We start from the raw sequence: 17816 nt of genomic DNA on the forward strand, positions 1-17816 counted from the left end.
GTCATGATTTTCTAAGTATACTACCAATGCAATGTGTCTTTGCGATACAGCTGAAATTGGACCTCCTTCGAAAGTGGTTGTGAAGCCAAGGTTGGATATGTTGGACATCGACATCTCTGAACCTGTAAATGAGAATGATAATATGTCTATGCATGAATATTTTTTGGACTTGGCTTACAAAGTGTCCTACTGGAAAGTTGGAGATGAAGAAAAGGTAAATTTCACAGGAAAGAGATATAAATACATTTTTTCATTAGTTTAAAAGGACAGCTTCCTTGTAATTGTAAATTCTGGTGAGCTAGAAAGCCATTAAAGTAGTCGGATCACTTTGTATTAGGTTGCAGTTCAACTGAAATGTCAATTCTGGCAAGTGTGTACAATCTGCCCAATATTTCAAAAATCATTTTGTAGTTATTTACAATTGTGTAAGGGAGAATTTATCAGAAATCCATTGATAAAAGTTATTAATATAATGTTGAATAATATCATCTTCCTGCAGGTTTTTAAAATCATTTTTAGACATTTTCACCAATGTTGTGTCACCCTTACTAAGAACAATTTTCCTATAAGATGTAAAATGTCTACATAACAGACCACAATAGTTATCTGAATTTACTGCTCCAATTAAAGCTTGGTTCTACTAACGATTGCAAACTGTTCAGTCTATTTCATAGAATCAGAATGATTACAGCAAAGAGAGAGGCCATTCAGCCCATCGTGTTCATGCCAGTTATCTTCCAGAACAATTCAGATGGTTCCACTCCCCCTGCTCTTTACCCATAGCCCTGCAAATGCTTTCTCTTCAGATAACTATCCAGTTCCCTTTTTAAAGCCATGATTAAATTTTCCTCTATCACACACTCAGGCAGTGCATTCTGAATCCTAACCACCCACTGCATGAAAAAGTTTATCCTCATGTCGTCTCTGGTTCTTTCGCCATTCATCATTAAATCAGTGTTCTCTGGTTCTCGACCTTTTTAACAATGGGAACAGTTTCTCCCTATCTATTCTGTCCAAACTCCTCATGATTTTGAACACCACTATCAAATCTTATCTCAATCTTTCCTTAGACGAACTTCTCCAATCTCTCCACGTAACTTTTTTATTCATTCAAGAAATATGAAATTTGCTGAAAAGGTTTGTATTTCTTACCTATCCCTAATTGCCGTTGGGAAGTTGGTGTTGAACCGCCACAGTACATGTGATGTAGGTATGTCCACAATGATGTTAGGAAGGGAGCTCAAAGTTTTTGACCCAGCAACAGTGAAGGAATGGCAATATGGTTCCAAGCCAGGATGGTGTGTGACTTGGAGGGGAACATGCTAGTGATGGAGTTCCCATGTGTTACTGCCCTTCTAGGTAGTAGAGGTTAAAGGTTTGGAAAGTGTTATCGAAGGATCCTCAGTGGGTTGCTGCAGTGCATTGTCTAGATGGTGAAAATTGTTGCCACTGTGTGTTGATGGTGGAGGCAGTGAATGTTTAAGTTACCGGATGGGGTTCTGATCAAGCAGGCTGCTTTGTTCTGATTGTATTGAAAGTCTTGAGTGTTATTGGAGCCACGCTCATCAGCAAAGTAGAGAGTATTCCATGACACTCCTGACTAGTGCCTTTTTGGATGATGGTCAAGTTTTGGGAAGTCAGGAGATGAGTAACTCGCCGTTGAATTCCCAGCCTCTGACATGCTCTTGTAGTCACAGTATTTATATGACCGGTCCAGTTCAGTTTCTGGTCAATGACAACCCCCAGGATGTTGATAGTGAGGGATTCAAAGATGATAATGCCATTGAACATCAAGGGGAGATGTTTAGAATCTCTCTTGTTGAAGATGACCCATCTGGTTCCGAACTTGTGTTGAATGGAAGGTCATTGATGAAGCAGATGAAGCTGGTTAGCCTAGGACACCGCCCTGAGGAACTCCTTCAAAGATGTCCTGGGTTTGAGAGGATGGACCACCAGCAACCATGATCATCTTCTTTTGTGTTAGGTATGACTCCAACTAGTGGAGAGTTTTTTCCTGATTCCTATTGACATCAGTTTTGCTAGGGCTCCTTGATACCATACTTGGTCAAATGTTGCCTTGATGTGAGGGGCATCCCTCTCATCTGGCTTCTGGAATTCAGTTCTTTGGTCAATGTTTGGACTAAGGCCGTAATGAGGTCTCAAGCCAAGTGCTGCTGGAAGAACCCAACATAAGCATCAGTGAGCAGGCTATTGCTGAGTGAATGCCCCTTGATTGCACTGACGACGACAACTTGCATCCCTTTGCTGATAATTGAGAGTAGACTGATGAGGCAGTAATTGGCAGTATTGACTTTGTCCTGCATTTTATAGACAGGACATACCTGGGTAATTTTCCACATTGTGGGGTAGATGCCAGTTTTGTAACAGTGCTGGAACAGCTTGGCTATGGGTGCAGATAGTTCTGGAGCACAAGTCTTCAGTACTACAGCCAGAATGTCATCGTGGCCCTTAGCCTTTACTGTATCCAATGACCTCAACCATTTCTTGATGTCAAATGGAGTGAATTGAATTGACTAAAGAATGGCATCTGTGATGCTGGGGACCTCGGGGGAGGCTGAAACTCAGTACTGATGTGCTGGGAGTCCCTATCATTGAGGATGTGGATACTTATGGAGCCTCCTCCTCTGGTTAGTTGTTTAATTGTCCACCAACATTAATGACTGGATGTGGTAGGAGTGAAGTCCCTCATCTCTGGAGCAATTCTCTTAAATCTTTTCTGCCCTCTCACTTATTCTTTCACATTCTTCCTAAAATGTGCCCAAAATTGGGCAGAATACTCCAGTTGAGGCCGAACCTGTGTGTTATAAAGATTCACCATAACGTCATTGCTTTTTTATACTTTGGCTGGATTTTCACAGCCTATTTTCCTTTTGTTTGCTTAACCTGCTATCCTGTGAGTCAATGGCTGCCCTGCTCAGAACATTGTTTGCTGTGTATCGTACAAACTCACAAATGGGCCAAAGGCCGCCATTTTCGGACCTGAAAAGTGCCTGGTCTACCTCAAATTATCTGGAGAGGCAAAGTATTTCAAAATTTGAGCAATAGGTTAAGCAAGTCATTTCACACTGCTACTATACAGTAACTACACGAGTGACATTTTCCACTAACAGGATGTTGCCGTAAGTCAAAAAAGACATTCTGCCCACCACACAATTGAGCAACATTGTGTATGAAGTTCAGTGTCAGTGTGATGCCAGGTACGCAGGCTATATGTCCCACTAATTGGCTGATTGAATCAAACAGCATATTCCTTCGATTGTTAATAATAGGCGGAGTACAGACAGTGTTCAACTAGCCTGCATTTGCAAAGCCCAAAACAAAATGTTTACTTGTGGATGTGATTCTGTGATTTGGAGGCACTCACTGAACAGTCCTGAATGCACTAATAGCTACACTAACACTCAATTTAACATAATCAGTTGGGCTTGTAACATGACTCATTTATACTTACTAGAAGCAACATATGTTCTCTGCAAACAAAAGGAATATGTTCAAGCCTTGTGCCTTTTTTGAATTATCCGGGAGCTAGGGGAGCTTACAGTTCTCGTTACTTTCTCCATGGCAACACCTTGGCTAATCAGAGTCAACTTACAATCAATACCCTTTTCTCCTGTAATATAAATTGTGTGATCATTTGAAATTTGGCATTCTTGTGTTTGTCCTGATGAATGCAAGATGAGAAGCTCTGGCAACGTGTCTCTCTTTTCAGCAATATTTATTAAACTGGTCAACCCAATGAAACAAGAGTTTCCATGATTTCATCAGTAGTGTCAGACAAGTATATTGAGAAGAATTATGTCTGTTGTGTGAGTCTACTAAGTAGTTTTATGAAAATATTAACAGTACTCCCTTCATAATGCTTCCATTTAATATGCTTCATTTTATCTGTCTTGCTTCTACTATTTGGCTCCTGTAACTATTTGACAGACCTTTTGAATTCCACAGACTGAGAGCGTTAACACTAATCAGAAGATGAAAACCCTCATAAATCTTAAACCTTGGACCACCTACTGCCTGAAAGTTGAACCTGTCTTACCTAAGAGAAAGACTCATCCTAGTTCAATTGTCTGTGAAACTACAATGGATAACGGTATTACTATTTTCTTCTATTTGCCCCATTACAATATTTACACTAATACAGTCAGCTCCTCTTAAAGGAAAGCTATCAGATAAAACCATTATACATGTGGGTACATTTTTTTCTCTTCATAGAGGAAGGGTCTGCCAGACACCGATGTTGGATTGCTAAATCACATATTCCCAGCTGCTCCTGCTGCTCGAAACTATGGGCTGGATTTTTGCAGAGTTCTGGAGACTCCAGGGGCCTTTAAAAAATGGCGCATGGAATCTGTGTCTTGAAGTCCCACCCCCATTTCTGACAAATCCAATTTTTGCTGGTAGGGGAAAGGGGGCAGAGCAGACTCACATAGGCAGGAAACTCAAACTCAGCAGGGTTGTTTAAACTCAATACTGGGCTCAAACAGACCCCATTTTTGCTGTAGAAATGGCCTTATCCTGCAATGTGAGAGTCGTGAATTTATGAAGAAGACATAAATGCTCAAGAAGGGTGGATAAGGTTTGTCGAGCTGTGAAGTTATTTAAATCTGCAGCCCTTTTATTAAGAATTGAAAAACTGCTGTGTCAGTGAGGGTTGAAAAAAATCTGTTCAGCTGTTACAAGAGCTGTTGTTTATTACACAAAGGTCTATTATTATAGCATTATTAATGGTTGGCTGCTTTCCACAACCTACAATTATCCCAGCAGGGGGGCAGGAAGTGTGTTAAATTTATGGCTTGATTGGCAGCTCAAAGAGATTATTAAAAGATTCACTGTATTTTATGTGTACATAAATGTACACATGAATGTGTACAAGTTATGTATACAAGTCTGTTTGTTTTGGTAAGAGATTAATTAATCTCTTGTACATGAGGGGCATTCAAATTTTTGAATGGGCTTTCATGAATGGGAGTGTTTTTATTATAGTAAAAGCTGACATTGATATTTAGATCTTTATTTCACCTCAACATGGTGGATACTGAGTGAGCTGGCATGGAGGGTGTAAGGGCAACATGAGTTGGCATTAAGTTGGCATGGAAGCTATAAGGGGCCATGGGGGCATGAGTTGGCATAGAGGTTATGAGGGGCCATGGGGTGGGTGGGGGACATGAGTTGGCATGGTGGGATGAGAGGGGTCATATGGGGTGGCATTAGTTGGCATCGATGGGGCATGTAGAGTGAGTGGGGGCTGATAGGGGGTGAGGAGTGAAGGCTAGACTGCCTAATATTTAACAACACAACTGGGGCAAAGGCCCAGAAAACCGAGCCAGGACTTTTCAAAAGCTCACCTCGGTACTCAGCATTCCCTGTGCTGCCTCCGATCTGCACCCAGGGGCGGTGGGCCTGACTCCAGACTCCATCACCCCCCAGAGTGAAAATTGGAACATTCAGGGCACTTTTTTCCCCAAGGTGGGTGTGCTGAGTGAGGAAATTTCTCAACTTGAGCCATCTGCCTTGGGAATGAAAAATCAGCCCAATGTATTTTGATAGTTTAGGTGGACCCCTTGAATTCTTAAAAAAGTAGTTCATCTGTGTCCTAGCCAATGTTTATTCCTGACCCAACAATATCATAAACAGATTAGTTAGAAATAAATTACATGTGCTTTTAGTGGGACTTTGTTGTACACAAAATGGATGAAAACAAAAGAAGTAAGAACAGGAGTAGGCCCCATGGCTCCTTGAACCTGTTCTGCCATTTGATAAGATCATGGTTGATCTTCAACATTAACTCCACTTTCCCATCCCTTATCCCACTTGGTACCCAAAAATCTGCCAATCTCAGTCCTGAATGTACTCAACAGCCATGGCCTCGGAAGTAGAGAATTCCAAAGATTCCCAACTCATAGAGTCATAGAGGTCTACAGGACAGAAAAAGGCCCTTCAGCCCATCGAGTCTGCACCGGTCAAACAAGTCCCTAACTATTCTAATCCCATTTTCCAGCACTAGGCCCATAGCCTTGTTTGCCATGGCATCGCAAGTGCACATCCAAATACTTCTTAACTCTCTGAATGAAGACATTTCTCATCTCAGTCCTAATTGAGGAAATGATCGGATAGACTGTGGTTGTTTTCTTTGGAACGGAGGCTGAAGGGAGATTTAATTGAGCTGTATAAAATTATGAGACACCTAAACAGAGTAGATTGGAAGTGCCTATTTCCCTCAGCAGACAGGTCATTACCCAGGGGCATAGATTGTAAATTAATTAGCAGAAGGGGAATTGTGGAGAAATGATTTCAACCGGGGCATAGTGAGCATCTGGAACTCACTGCCTGGAAGGGTGGTAAAGGCAGAAAGCTTTATTCCACGTAAAAGATACTTGGGTGTGCACTTGAAGGACTGTAACCCGCAGGGCTATGGACCAAAAGCTGGAAAATGGGATTAGGCTGGATAGCTGGCACAGACATGATGAGCCACCTTCTGTGCTGCAAATTTTCTATGGGTTTATGTGGACTGGGTTCAAGAGGCCGGCGGGGGAAGGTTTAAGGCAGGGAGAATGACCTTTTAGGCGGATGCCTTCAATGGGCCCAGGAGACCTGCAAAGGAGCTCCCCCCAACTTGCCCAATAGAAGCCCATGTATCTGAAGCTGTTAAGCTTCCCACATCATGTGGCCCTACCCCTGACACCAGTAAAATACCAGCGGAGGCAGAATGAGGCCCTTGAGTGGCCTTTTCCACATGCAGTAAAATGTCAGACAGGTCGGGGTGGCGGGTTGACTGTCCGCTGGATTTTACATGCTTCCCCACCTTCAAACCAGCCAGTGGGGGAATGTAAAATTCAGGCCCCTGTTTTTAAATGACCAACTGCTTATCCTGAGGCTATGACCCCTATTTCTAGACTTTCCAGCCAAGAAAACCAGCTCCTCAGCATCTATACTGGCAAGCCTTCTAAGATTTTTTTCCATTTCAACGAAACCACCTTTTATTCTTCTAAACTCCACAGAATAGGCCCATTCTACTCAATCTCTTCATAGGCAGGTCTCTCATCCCAGCAGTTAATCTAGTGAACTTTTGTTGCACCCCTTCTAAGGAAACTTAAGCATGGAGACCTAAACTATATACAGTGGTCTCACTAAAGCCCTATACAATTTCAGCAAGGTTTCCTTATACCCCAAACCCCTTGCAATAAAAGCTAGCATACTATTTGCCTTCCTAACTGCTTGCTGCACCTGCACATTAGTTTTCTGTGATTTGTGTACGAGGGCAACCAAATCCCTCTGAATACCAATATTTGCTCACCTTTTGTCTTTTAAAAAATATTCTGCTATCCATTCTTCCTACCAAAGTGGACAATTTCTCATTTCCCCACATTATACTCCACCTGCCACCTTTCGTTCAATCACTTAACCTGCCCATAACCCTTTACAGCATGTTTGTGTCCACCTCGCAGCTTACTTTCCCAACTAGCTTTGTATATCAGCAAACTTAGATATATTACCCCTGATCCCCTCATCTAAGCCATTGATATAGATTGTAAGTAGCTGAGATTCAAGTAATGATCCTCGCAATACTCTAGTAGCCATAATCTGTCAACCCGAAAATGACCCATTTATTCTTTTCCATCCATTACCAGTCTGCAATCTATGCTAATATATTATCCCTAATCCCATGAGCCCTAATTGTGTGTAACAACCACTTGTGTGGCACCTTATCAAGTGGCTTCTGAAAAGCCAAATGTACTATATCCATTGGTTCCTCCTCATTAACCCGTCAGTTGCACCTCTCAAAAACTAATACATTTGTCAAACATGATTTTCCATTCATAAAACTTTGTTTACTTTGCCTAATCATATTATGATTTTCTAAGTGCCTGTTAACACATGTCTTATAATAGATTTTACTCCTGATGTCAAGCTACCTAGCCTATATTTCTCCATTGTCCTTTTCCCTTCTTCCTTGATCAGTAGGGTTACATTTGCTAGCTTCTAACCCACAGGGACCATTCTGAATCTGTGGAATTCTGGAAGATCAAAATCAGTGCAGCGATTACCTGCAACCACCTCTTTTAAAGCCTTAAGCTGTAGGCCATCCAAGGGATTTGTCAGATTTTAGTCCCATTAATTTCTCCAGTTCTTTTTCATTACTAATGTTAATTACTTCAAGTTTCTCAGTCTCATTAGAACCTTGGCCCCCCATTATTTCAGCTGCTTTTATGTTTTCTACTGTGAAGATAGTTGGAAGATAGCTCTACCATTTTCTTTATCCCCATTATAATTTCTCCTGTCTCTGCCCCTAAAGCTAAGTATTACTTCAGCAATCACTAATCACTTCCTTTTTACATAAACGTACAATTTTTTACAATCTGACCATCGTTAGTTGGAAATACATCACCACACCTTCACTCAGAGTAAAAAGCCTGAATATTGAGTTCAACCATTTTAGATCATGAACTCTCTCCTCCATCCCCACCCCCTTTCCAATTCGCCCCCCCCACTTTTTTTCCCAATAATTTATATAGATTTTTCTTTTCCCACCTACTTCCATTATTTTTAAATGTATTTCCATCCATTGTTTTATCTCTACCTTTTAGCCTTTTTTGATTCCTTCATCCCACCCCACCCCCACTAGGGCTATCTGTACCTTGCTCGTCCTGCTTTCTACCCTTAATTAGCACATTCCTTAGATAATATCACCACCTTCAACACCTCTTTGTCCTTTTGTCTGTGACATCTTTTGGTTATCTCCACTTATCACTGGCCCTCTATCCAGCTTTACTTGTCCCACCCCACCCCCCTTAAACCAGCTTATATTTCACCTCTCTTCTATTTTTCCTTAGTTCTGTTGAAGGGTCATTCGGACTCGAAACGTTAACTGTGTTCCTCTCCGCTGATGCTGCCAGACCTGCTGAGTTTTTCCAGGTAATTTTGTTTTTGTGATCAGTGCAAGACTTGTGCCAACTAACAGAATCCATTCTTGCAACACAATTTGTGCAATATGTCTTTGGCCTCATATGTTTTATCTTCATTACAGTAGTTTTAGTTTACAACAGCGGTGGGATTTAAGATGTGTGGCCATGATGCTTTTTACCTACAAATGTTTGTGCTTACAGGTAGAGTTCCAGTGTGGCAGATGATTGTGCTTCTTCTCGTGTCACTTTTTAGTGTCTTCAGTGTAACAATGGGAACTTTCTATGTGTCACTTCATATTTACAAGGCTGTCAGATATGGTTTATTTCCTTCCTACAACCTCCCTGAACACATAAAAGAGGTATGTGTTATTCCAACCATTTATCTCCATTCCTGATTTACAAGCTATCAAATTTAACCTCACGCAACTTGGCAAATGTAAGCAAACTTCAGCTATCCTTTTCCAGGTGGGATGTATTAAGGTTTACAAAGCGAGGTTAACATGAGAGTGCAAGGATGTGATTTGCTCCAAATTACTCCCACTTCGCTGCCTTAGCTTAGCCAGAAGCCCCATTTATGCTCTGCACTTCCCACCAAGTTACGGCAGCAACTCCGTGGAAATTCTTGTCCAAAATTGCCTTGTTAGCTGCTAGTAAATTTTGCATCCACTTTAATAAGCTCGAAAGTTTAGAAGTAACATGGCTGTAATGTAAAAGTTCCCACTGTCACCATGATAAACAGCACTGTGATGCAACAGTGGGTTTTACAAGCTGCTGATGTGGGGGGTGGGTGCTACAGGGTGAGGGGGTGCCAGAAATGCCTGGCTGTCACAGGACAAATCTCCCTAAAACTGTCAGATAAAACTAGCTATTCCTTACCAGATTAACTGCTATTACTTTCTAGTCACCTGATGGCAACAACACGTAAGGCAGTACTTAATGGAGGCGACTTGGGGGATCTCATCTGCCAACTGGGGAACTGGCAAGAGCCCCATATTCGCCTCCTTTAGGGAAGGCCTGCAGCATCATGTGCCTCTCAGGGACTTGTCAGGGCAACGGCAGGCCTACCCTTGGGATCAGCAAATCCAGGTTGGAAGTCCCGCCTGCCAGGAGCTGCTGGCCAATCAGAGGCCGGCAGCTCTATTGAATGACAGCACAATCGGGGAGGGGGTGGCTGCTGCCAGTACAACACCTACTCAAAGCCTAGTGTCGTCGCTAGATCCCAAGCCACAGTTGAGTGATGGTGAGAGGAGGGCATCATGGGCTGGGGGTCACAGGAGAGGGGGATGAGGGGGTTGGGATCAAGGGCGAGGGAGTGACTCTCAGTGGAACCCCTGCACCCTCCCCACCGATGCTGGGATCCTCAATCAGGCACTGAGTGCCTTTGAACAAGGCCTATCCCACCCAGAAGCCCTCACACAATCCCGCACGGCTTTGCTTTTCATGCTCTCTGCATGGCAAGCCCTCCTGCCCACCAAGTTAATACCCATCGTATGTATGTTCATTAATTGTCCACTTAAGGGCCTCAATTGGCAGTAGGGCCTGAAGGCCATCTAAGGGCTTTTCCATTCCAGGCTTAATCAGGGTGGAGGCAGGAAGGCAGTGTGGTCCCCACCCACCACCCGCCTGCCTGATTGAATGATCAAACCACCAAACTTGCCATGGGGATGGGCATTAAATTCCACCCATAGTTGTTAACTGCATGCTTTCTAAGAGAACCCTCCACTTTTCAACCTTCACTTCATGCTATTTGGACAGTAGCCCCAATATTTGTTATTCAGGGGAGTTTAAATTCCTTCCATGACTTTGCACATTATCTTTTCTGTGAATGCTTGATATTTCAGCACGTACACAGAGCAGAGATAGGGTTGGATGTTGGGTTTTGAGTCAGGACCTTGATGTTGGGATCAAATGGGGGTCCCAACCCTGCACTGTGTCAGAAGCAGTCACCCAGCAGTAATTTTTCCTGAATTGGCCAATTAGTGGCCAGAGGGCGCTCTTGCCATCCAAACAAAGACCGTTGGCAAGCTCTGGAAGCTGGAGCACCAATAGGAAGCCCCCCAGTACAGAAGGAGCTGCGGACTATAGTTGCAGGTAAGGAAGAGAAATGGCGCCATCTCAGTAACTTTTAAAATTTTTGATTTAAAAAATTGTTATGTTTTAACTAGGTGTCGCTTTGCTCAGGAACCGGTTGCACACTTACCTGTTGACAGGCAAATCGATTACAATAAATGTCAGACTTAGGGACCATTATGAAATGAAGCACATATCGTTTATTTACACAAATGCCAGAGCATTAATATGCTGTGTGCTTCTCCAGCCAGACCCTACTCTAGACTAACATTAACCTGGTAGCCCACGCTACACAGCTATTGGGTCTTACAATAATGTGGTCAATCTGCTCACAGTCTCTTAAAGGTGTATTACACCTCAGATTACCACATCCCTCCCCATTTACTTGAAAGTACATTTTACATATATTAACTATTTACAAAAATGAACTATTTACAAATTTAGTGTCTCAGAAGGCTTTGTCAAACGTGTCGACCGACGTAGTTCTACGACTTCGGATGGTTTATCTGAGGCCTCCCTCTCAGGAGTTATCTGTCCACTAGGCTCCCCAGTAGGAACTTCCAAATTTGCCTCTTCGACTCTCTCAGGCTCAACGGGTACTGCAGGTACTTCCAAAGTAAGAGGAGTTCCTTCTACCTGTGGTGTAGGCTCGAATGGGAATGTTCTCACACTCTTTTGGGCCTCATCATATGCACTCCTACTGCTCCTGCCCTCCTAATTCAACCACATGAAAAGCAACTGTCAGGCAGTTTCTGAGAATTAGGGTGTTGGGCAAGGCTAAATGCAACACAAAATGATCGGCCTCCTGTTGTGTAAAAAAAAAAATCAGGAACTTGTTAGCAATTTCACTTTTTCTTCCTACGTGTCTTCTTTTGATGGGTTTTTTTCTTGGCAGCACTGACTTTCATCTCAGCTTCCTCTTCAACTTCCCTAGTGGCCAGACTAGGCTCAGGTATGAGCTCAACTTGAGTGAACTCGGTGGTTGAGTCTTCCAGCATTTCCTCATCTGTCAGCTCCTTTGAAAACTCAGGGGTCTCTATTCTTACGGCTTCTTGGTTTCCACGGAGTTGGTTCTTCAGTTCTTCCATTTCTTTTTTATATTTTTTAGTTGTTTCCTGTAGAATTAAGTATTGTTGTGCTTTCGCAGCTAATTGATTCTTCATCTCGGCCAGAGATATGCGGAATTCTTTCTGTTCTTCCTCATACCTTTTTAATGATGCAAATTGGGATCTGAGGGAATCTTGCAATATGCGAAAGTCCTTCAGCAGCTTTTCTTTTTCTTTTTGGAGGTTCTGACTTCAACTTGAACTCAGTCCTGAAGCATCAGCCCTACGAATTCCTTTTGTTGAGTCTTTACATGCTCCTTTTTCCAAACAGCAATATTTCCTGCTTCTGACTGAGAACTCAGTAATCTAAGATTGATCTCTTTTAACCAGTTTCTTCCAAGGAAACTCAGCCCTCTGCCTTCTATCACCATGATGGGCAGATTTACAGACTGGCTTCCATATTGTACTGGAGCCTTGCATGCACCTTTCACTCGTATGTTTTTGCCAGTGTGTGTCTTTAGTTTGGCATCTGAGTTTTCCAGCTTTAGTGAGAGGCCTCCTCCGTTCAGATACTTAAACATGTGTTCCCCAATGACTGTCGTGGATGCGCCTGTATCCACCTCCATTCAAAGGGGTTTTCTGTTGACCTCTACTGTGTTTAACCCATTTTTAAATTGTATAGGAAGTAAGTATCTGACTCTCAAGCCCATAGAACCATGGATGACCAGAGATATTCAGGTTACGATGAGAAGGAAAAGAGAGGCTTTTAGCAGGTACAAGGGAAGCAAATCAGCAGAAGCATTAGTGGAGTACAGAAAGTGCAGGATGGAGCTTAAGAAAGCAATTAGGAGAGCAAAGAGGGGATATGAGAAAGCTCTCGCTGGTAAAAGGGAAAATTCCAAGATATTCTATAACTACATCAATGGGAAGAGGATAATCAGGGAAAGAGTAGGGCCCATAAGGGACCAAGGGAAAGAGTAGGGCCCGTAAGGGACCAAGGGGGCAATCTATGGGTGGAGCCAGAGGACATCGCTAGAATGTTGAATGAATAATTCACATCCGTCTTCTCCCAAGAGAATGAGAATGAAGGTATCGAACTCAGGGAGAGAGACTACGAGGTTCTTAAGCAAATTGTTATAGGGAGTGACAAGGTATTGGAGGTGTTGGCAGGCTTAAAAGTGGACAAATCTCCAGGTCCAGATGATTTGTGTCCCAGACTGCTGAGGGAGGTGAGGGAGGAGATCGCAGGGGCTCTGACCCAAATTTTTAATTCCTCTCTAGCCACGGGGGAGGTGCCAGAGGACTGGAGATCAGCTAATGTGGTTCTGCTATTTAAGAAGGGTCGTAGAGATAAGCCAGGGAACTACAGGCCAGTGAGTCTCACGTCAGTGGTAGGGAAACTATTGGAGAAAGTTCTGAAGGAGAGAATCTATCTCCACTTGGAGAGGCAAGGTTTGATCAGGGATAATCAGCATGGCTTTGTCAGAGGGAGGTCATGCCTAACAAATTTGATTGAATTTTTCGAGGGGGTGACCAGGTGTGTAGATGAGGGTAGTGCAGTTGATGTAGTTTATATGGATTTCAGCAAAGCCTTTGACAAGGTCCCACATGGAAGACTTATAAAGAAGGCAAATGCACATGGGATACAGGGTAATTTGATAAGATGGATTCAAAATTGGCTTAGTTGTAGGAGGCAGAGGGTGATGACAGAAGGATGCTTTAATGACTGGAAGCCAGTGTCCAGTGGCGTACCACAGGGATCTGTGCTCGGGCCCCTATTATTCGCCATTTATATAAATGACATAGATGACTATGTGGGGGGTAGGATTAGTAAGTTTGCGGATGACACAAAGATTGGCCGGGTGGTTAACAGTGAGGTTGAGTGTCTTGGGCTACAGGAAGATATAGACAGGATGGTCAAATGGGCAGATAAGTGGCAGATGGAATTTAACCCTGAAAAGTGTGAGGTGATACACTTTGGAAGGAGTAATTTGACAAGGAAGTATTCAATGAATGGCATGACACTAGGAAGTTCTGAGGATCAAAGGGACCTTGGCGTGTGTGTCCATAGATCTCTGAAGGCAGAGGGGCATGTTAGTCGGGAGGTGAAAAAGGCACATGGGACACTTGCCTTTATCAATTGAGGCATAGATTACAAAAGTAGGGAGGTCATGTTGGAGTTGTATAGAACCTTAGTGAGGCCACAGCTGGAGTACTGTGCGCAGTTCTGGTCGCCACATTATAGGAAGGATGTGATTGCACTGGAGGGGGTGCAGAGAAGATTCACCAGGATGTTGCCTGGGATGAAACATTTAAGTTATGAAGAGAGGTTGGATAGACTTGGGTTGTTTTCATTGGAGCAGAGAAGACGAAGGGGCGACCTGATCGAGGTGTACAACATTATAAGGGGCATGGACAGGGTGGATAGGGAGTAGCTGTTCCCTTTAGTTGAAGGGTCAGTCACAAGGGGGCATAACCTCAAGGTGAGGGGCAGGAGGTTTAGGGGGGATGTGAGGAAAAACTTTTTTACCCAGAGGGCGGTGACGGTCTGGAATGCGCTGCCTGGGAGGGTGGTGGAGGCGGGTGGCCTCACATCCTTTAAAAAGTACCTGGATGAGCACTTGGCACGTCATAACATTCAAGGCTATGGGCCAAGTGCTGGTAAATGGGATTAGGTAAGTAGGTCAGGTGTTTCTCACCTGTCAGTGCAGACTTGATGGCCGAAGGGCCTCTTCTGCACTGTGATTCTGTGATTTCTTCAGGCTCCTCCATTATATAAATTTCACAACTTCTGCCTTTTTGTTTGAACTTTGGCCTCAATCTTTCTTTTTACAATATCGCATCATGTGCCCATTGCGATGGCAGTAGAAACACTCGGTTCTTTTGAATTTTCATTCGTTTGAAGGCTGTCTGTTTCCAATTCTGCTATTATGAATGTGGTTTTCATCCATTAAGCCATTGCTTTTTGCTGGTCTGTTAATAGCAGCTATTTCCTGCCTTTCTGTGCAGCCCTGCCCTTCTGTGCCTTTTCTAACCGGTGCCTCCCTCATGACGTGAAGAACGGTGTCATTTTGTGCTCCCTTGATTTCTTCTCAGTCACTGACAGCGCTTTCCATTGCAAGTGCCAACTCCAGGGCTTTGCTGAAATCCAAATCTGTCTCAGACAGCAACCTTTTTTGAATGGCATCTTCGTTAATCCCACACACCAATTGGTCTCTTAACATGTCATTAATCAATGTCCCAAACTCACAGTGCTCTGTCAATTGTTTTAAGGCTGCTACATAGCAAGCGACTGTCTCTCCAGGGACGCGACACCTCAAATTGAATTTAAAATGCTGCGTTGTTACTGAGGGTTTCGGTTGGAAATGGCCTTTCACTAGATTCACCAACTCATCAAAGCTCTTGGAATCTGGGGTGTTGGGTACCGTTAGACTACGAATTGGGCTGTACATTTTACTGCCACATGTTGACAAGAGGACCACCCGCCTCTTCTCCACCCCCAATATGTCATTGGCCAAAAAAGAAAAACGCGAGGCATTCAATATAATGTGACCAGTCACCGGTGGTCTGATCAAACGGTTCAATGTGCCCAAATTGTAGCATACTGGGGGGAGATAACTTCGACTATGGTGAAGGTTTGCAATTGTAATGTACTTACAATTGGCCTGCAGGCATGGCTACTTCAGTACAGTTGAGTTTTCACGGCTTTCCTTGGTGTCATCGTCTGGTGATGTTTTGCCTATGGGTCGCTTTGCTCGCAAACCGGTTTCACACTTACCTGTCAGCAGGCGAGTCTATTACAATTGACGTCAGACTTAGAGACCAATATCAAATGAAGCACATAGCATTTATTTACACAAACGCCAGAGCATTAACATGCTGTGTGCTTCTCCAGCCAGACTAACTACTCTAGACTAACATTAGCCTGGTAGCCCGCACTAAACAACTCTTGGGTCTTACAGTCACGTGGTCAATCTGCTCACAGTCTCTTAAAGGTGTATTACACCTCATATTACCACAAAAACGTACAAAGCTGCCAGGCGATCATTGTGGAAGCTCTTTGTTGAAAAGTTCCAGTCGGTCTCTGATAATTGGCCTTAATTAGCCTTTTACTTACCTTAATTGACTGCCTGCCATTTGCAGGCAGGTAACCCTTCCATGCCTCCGGGAAAATGGTTTGGCAGTGAGGATGGTGCCTAGGGTGGTGATCAAAATTCCAGACATTAGGTTATAATACGTTGTGCACATTAATTGATATTCAGAGGTCCTTCATGAAGGCAGATAAGAAGTTTAATGTGTCAGCAATTCTGTGCCAGCAACATCCCACAAATAGCAATGGATCCCTGCCTTCTACTTCATTTAGCTCATCTAGTTCAAATGGAACCCTATACATACGATTAAGAGAAATGAGTAGATAAAATTAGTAACTGCCAAGGAAATATTCCTTAAGTGTACATCATTCTATATACCAGTCTTCACTTTAGATGTGGGCATCTTTGCTTTCCGGACTCCCAGCTTCCAATTTATTGTCAGGGTTTCACTTTTTTTTTTTAATACCACCAAAATACTCGCCATGCCAGGAAAACACCACAAAAAATGAAGTGCAACACTGGGTATATGTTATGGAAGATTCTCAATTACACTGAAGTGAGAATGATTAATCTCAAATACTTGATTTTTTTTTTTGTACAGTACCTGGAAGAACCTTCATTGAATCGTCAATTCCTGCTACCCCAGACTAATAATCTATGTGAAGAATCATTTGACAAACTAAGTATTATTACAGACATCCAAGGAAGTTTTGACAACACAAATGTTGCCCTGAATACAAATATGGAAATGATTGAGAAATAGCCCAGGAAGGAGGAAAATCAGGCCATTGAGGGTGAAGAGGAAGACAAAGGCCTGCAAAATAATAATAACAACCTTTATGGCAGAATGCAGACACGGCCAGATAGTGCTGCTTGAGTGAGTCAAAGCTGGAGAGCTGCTTGAAGGCGATGCCACACACAACTTCCTCTCTTTTCTGGGATTTTTGTGACACACATAGGATTTATTTCTGTACATTTCTTTCAGTTGTACATGAAAATAACATCCTATGTGGTCTGCGTTGTTTTATCTCACTTCCTCTTCAACGAACCATGAACATTTATCGCCGGTCTGAGTAAAACTAGGAAATTGGCTATAATTTATTATATTTTAACAGTAAAATGATGATGTGAATGATCTTGGAAAGATTTTTGCTGAGATTTTTGTAACTTTCAAATTTTGCCAGCGGTTTTCTCTGAGAAATATGTTTTGTAATTAATATTCAATCCAAATAAATATGAATTACATGTTTTTTTAAAACATGGAACATTCCCACAGATTAAAAGAAATGAAAAGCAAAGGACCCCAAATGCATCTACTAATTTATTACAATTCTTATATATGTATACATTTCCCAAGGGAACCATAACTGTTCGCAATATTCCCAGGTTTTGTACAACTGGACGGAGACTTTTTTGCCCCCTAACTCCAATCCCTTTGTAATAAAGGCCAGCATACCATTTGCTTTCCTAATTGCTTGCTGTACCTGCCATGCTAACCTTGTGTGATTTTTGGACAAGGCCACCCAGCTCCCTCTGAATACCAGCGTTTCCCAGTATTTGTAGCCTTTTCCGTTATAAATTCCTCTGCCCACATTTATAACGTAAACTGCCTATGTAAACTTGCCTTGTGAATATATATTTTTCCTGCAATTGGAAGTGCTGCAGTGTCAATACAAGCTGATGTG

At 42.8% G+C, this 17816-nt stretch overlaps 1 protein-coding gene across 4 annotated transcripts in view; it reads left to right on the top strand.

Moving 5' to 3' along the window:
* The window catches only part of LOC144691759 (interleukin-10 receptor subunit beta-like), a 37020-nt gene extending 19418 nt beyond the window's left edge, over positions 1 to 17602 (top strand). For 3 of the 4 annotated variants that reach the window (XM_078560198.1, XM_078560197.1, XM_078560194.1), the window contains exons 4-7: positions 51 to 214; positions 3967 to 4111; positions 9126 to 9283; positions 16733 to 17602. In XM_078560198.1, the coding sequence (XP_078416324.1) occupies positions 51 to 214; positions 3967 to 4111; positions 9126 to 9283; positions 16733 to 16894 (629 nt within the window). In that variant the 3' untranslated portion in view covers positions 16895 to 17602. Of the gene's footprint in view, positions 1 to 50; positions 215 to 3966; positions 4112 to 9125; positions 9284 to 11889; positions 11947 to 16732 lie in introns of all 4 variants that reach the window. The other variant, XR_013579203.1, reaches the window with a different exon arrangement.
* The last annotated feature ends 214 nt before the right edge of the window (positions 17603 to 17816 follow it).

The sequence above is a fragment of the Cetorhinus maximus genome, chromosome 16 (assembly GCF_964194155.1).
Source record: "Cetorhinus maximus chromosome 16, sCetMax3.hap1.1, whole genome shotgun sequence".
Classification (NCBI taxonomy): domain Eukaryota; kingdom Metazoa; phylum Chordata; class Chondrichthyes; order Lamniformes; family Cetorhinidae; genus Cetorhinus; species Cetorhinus maximus.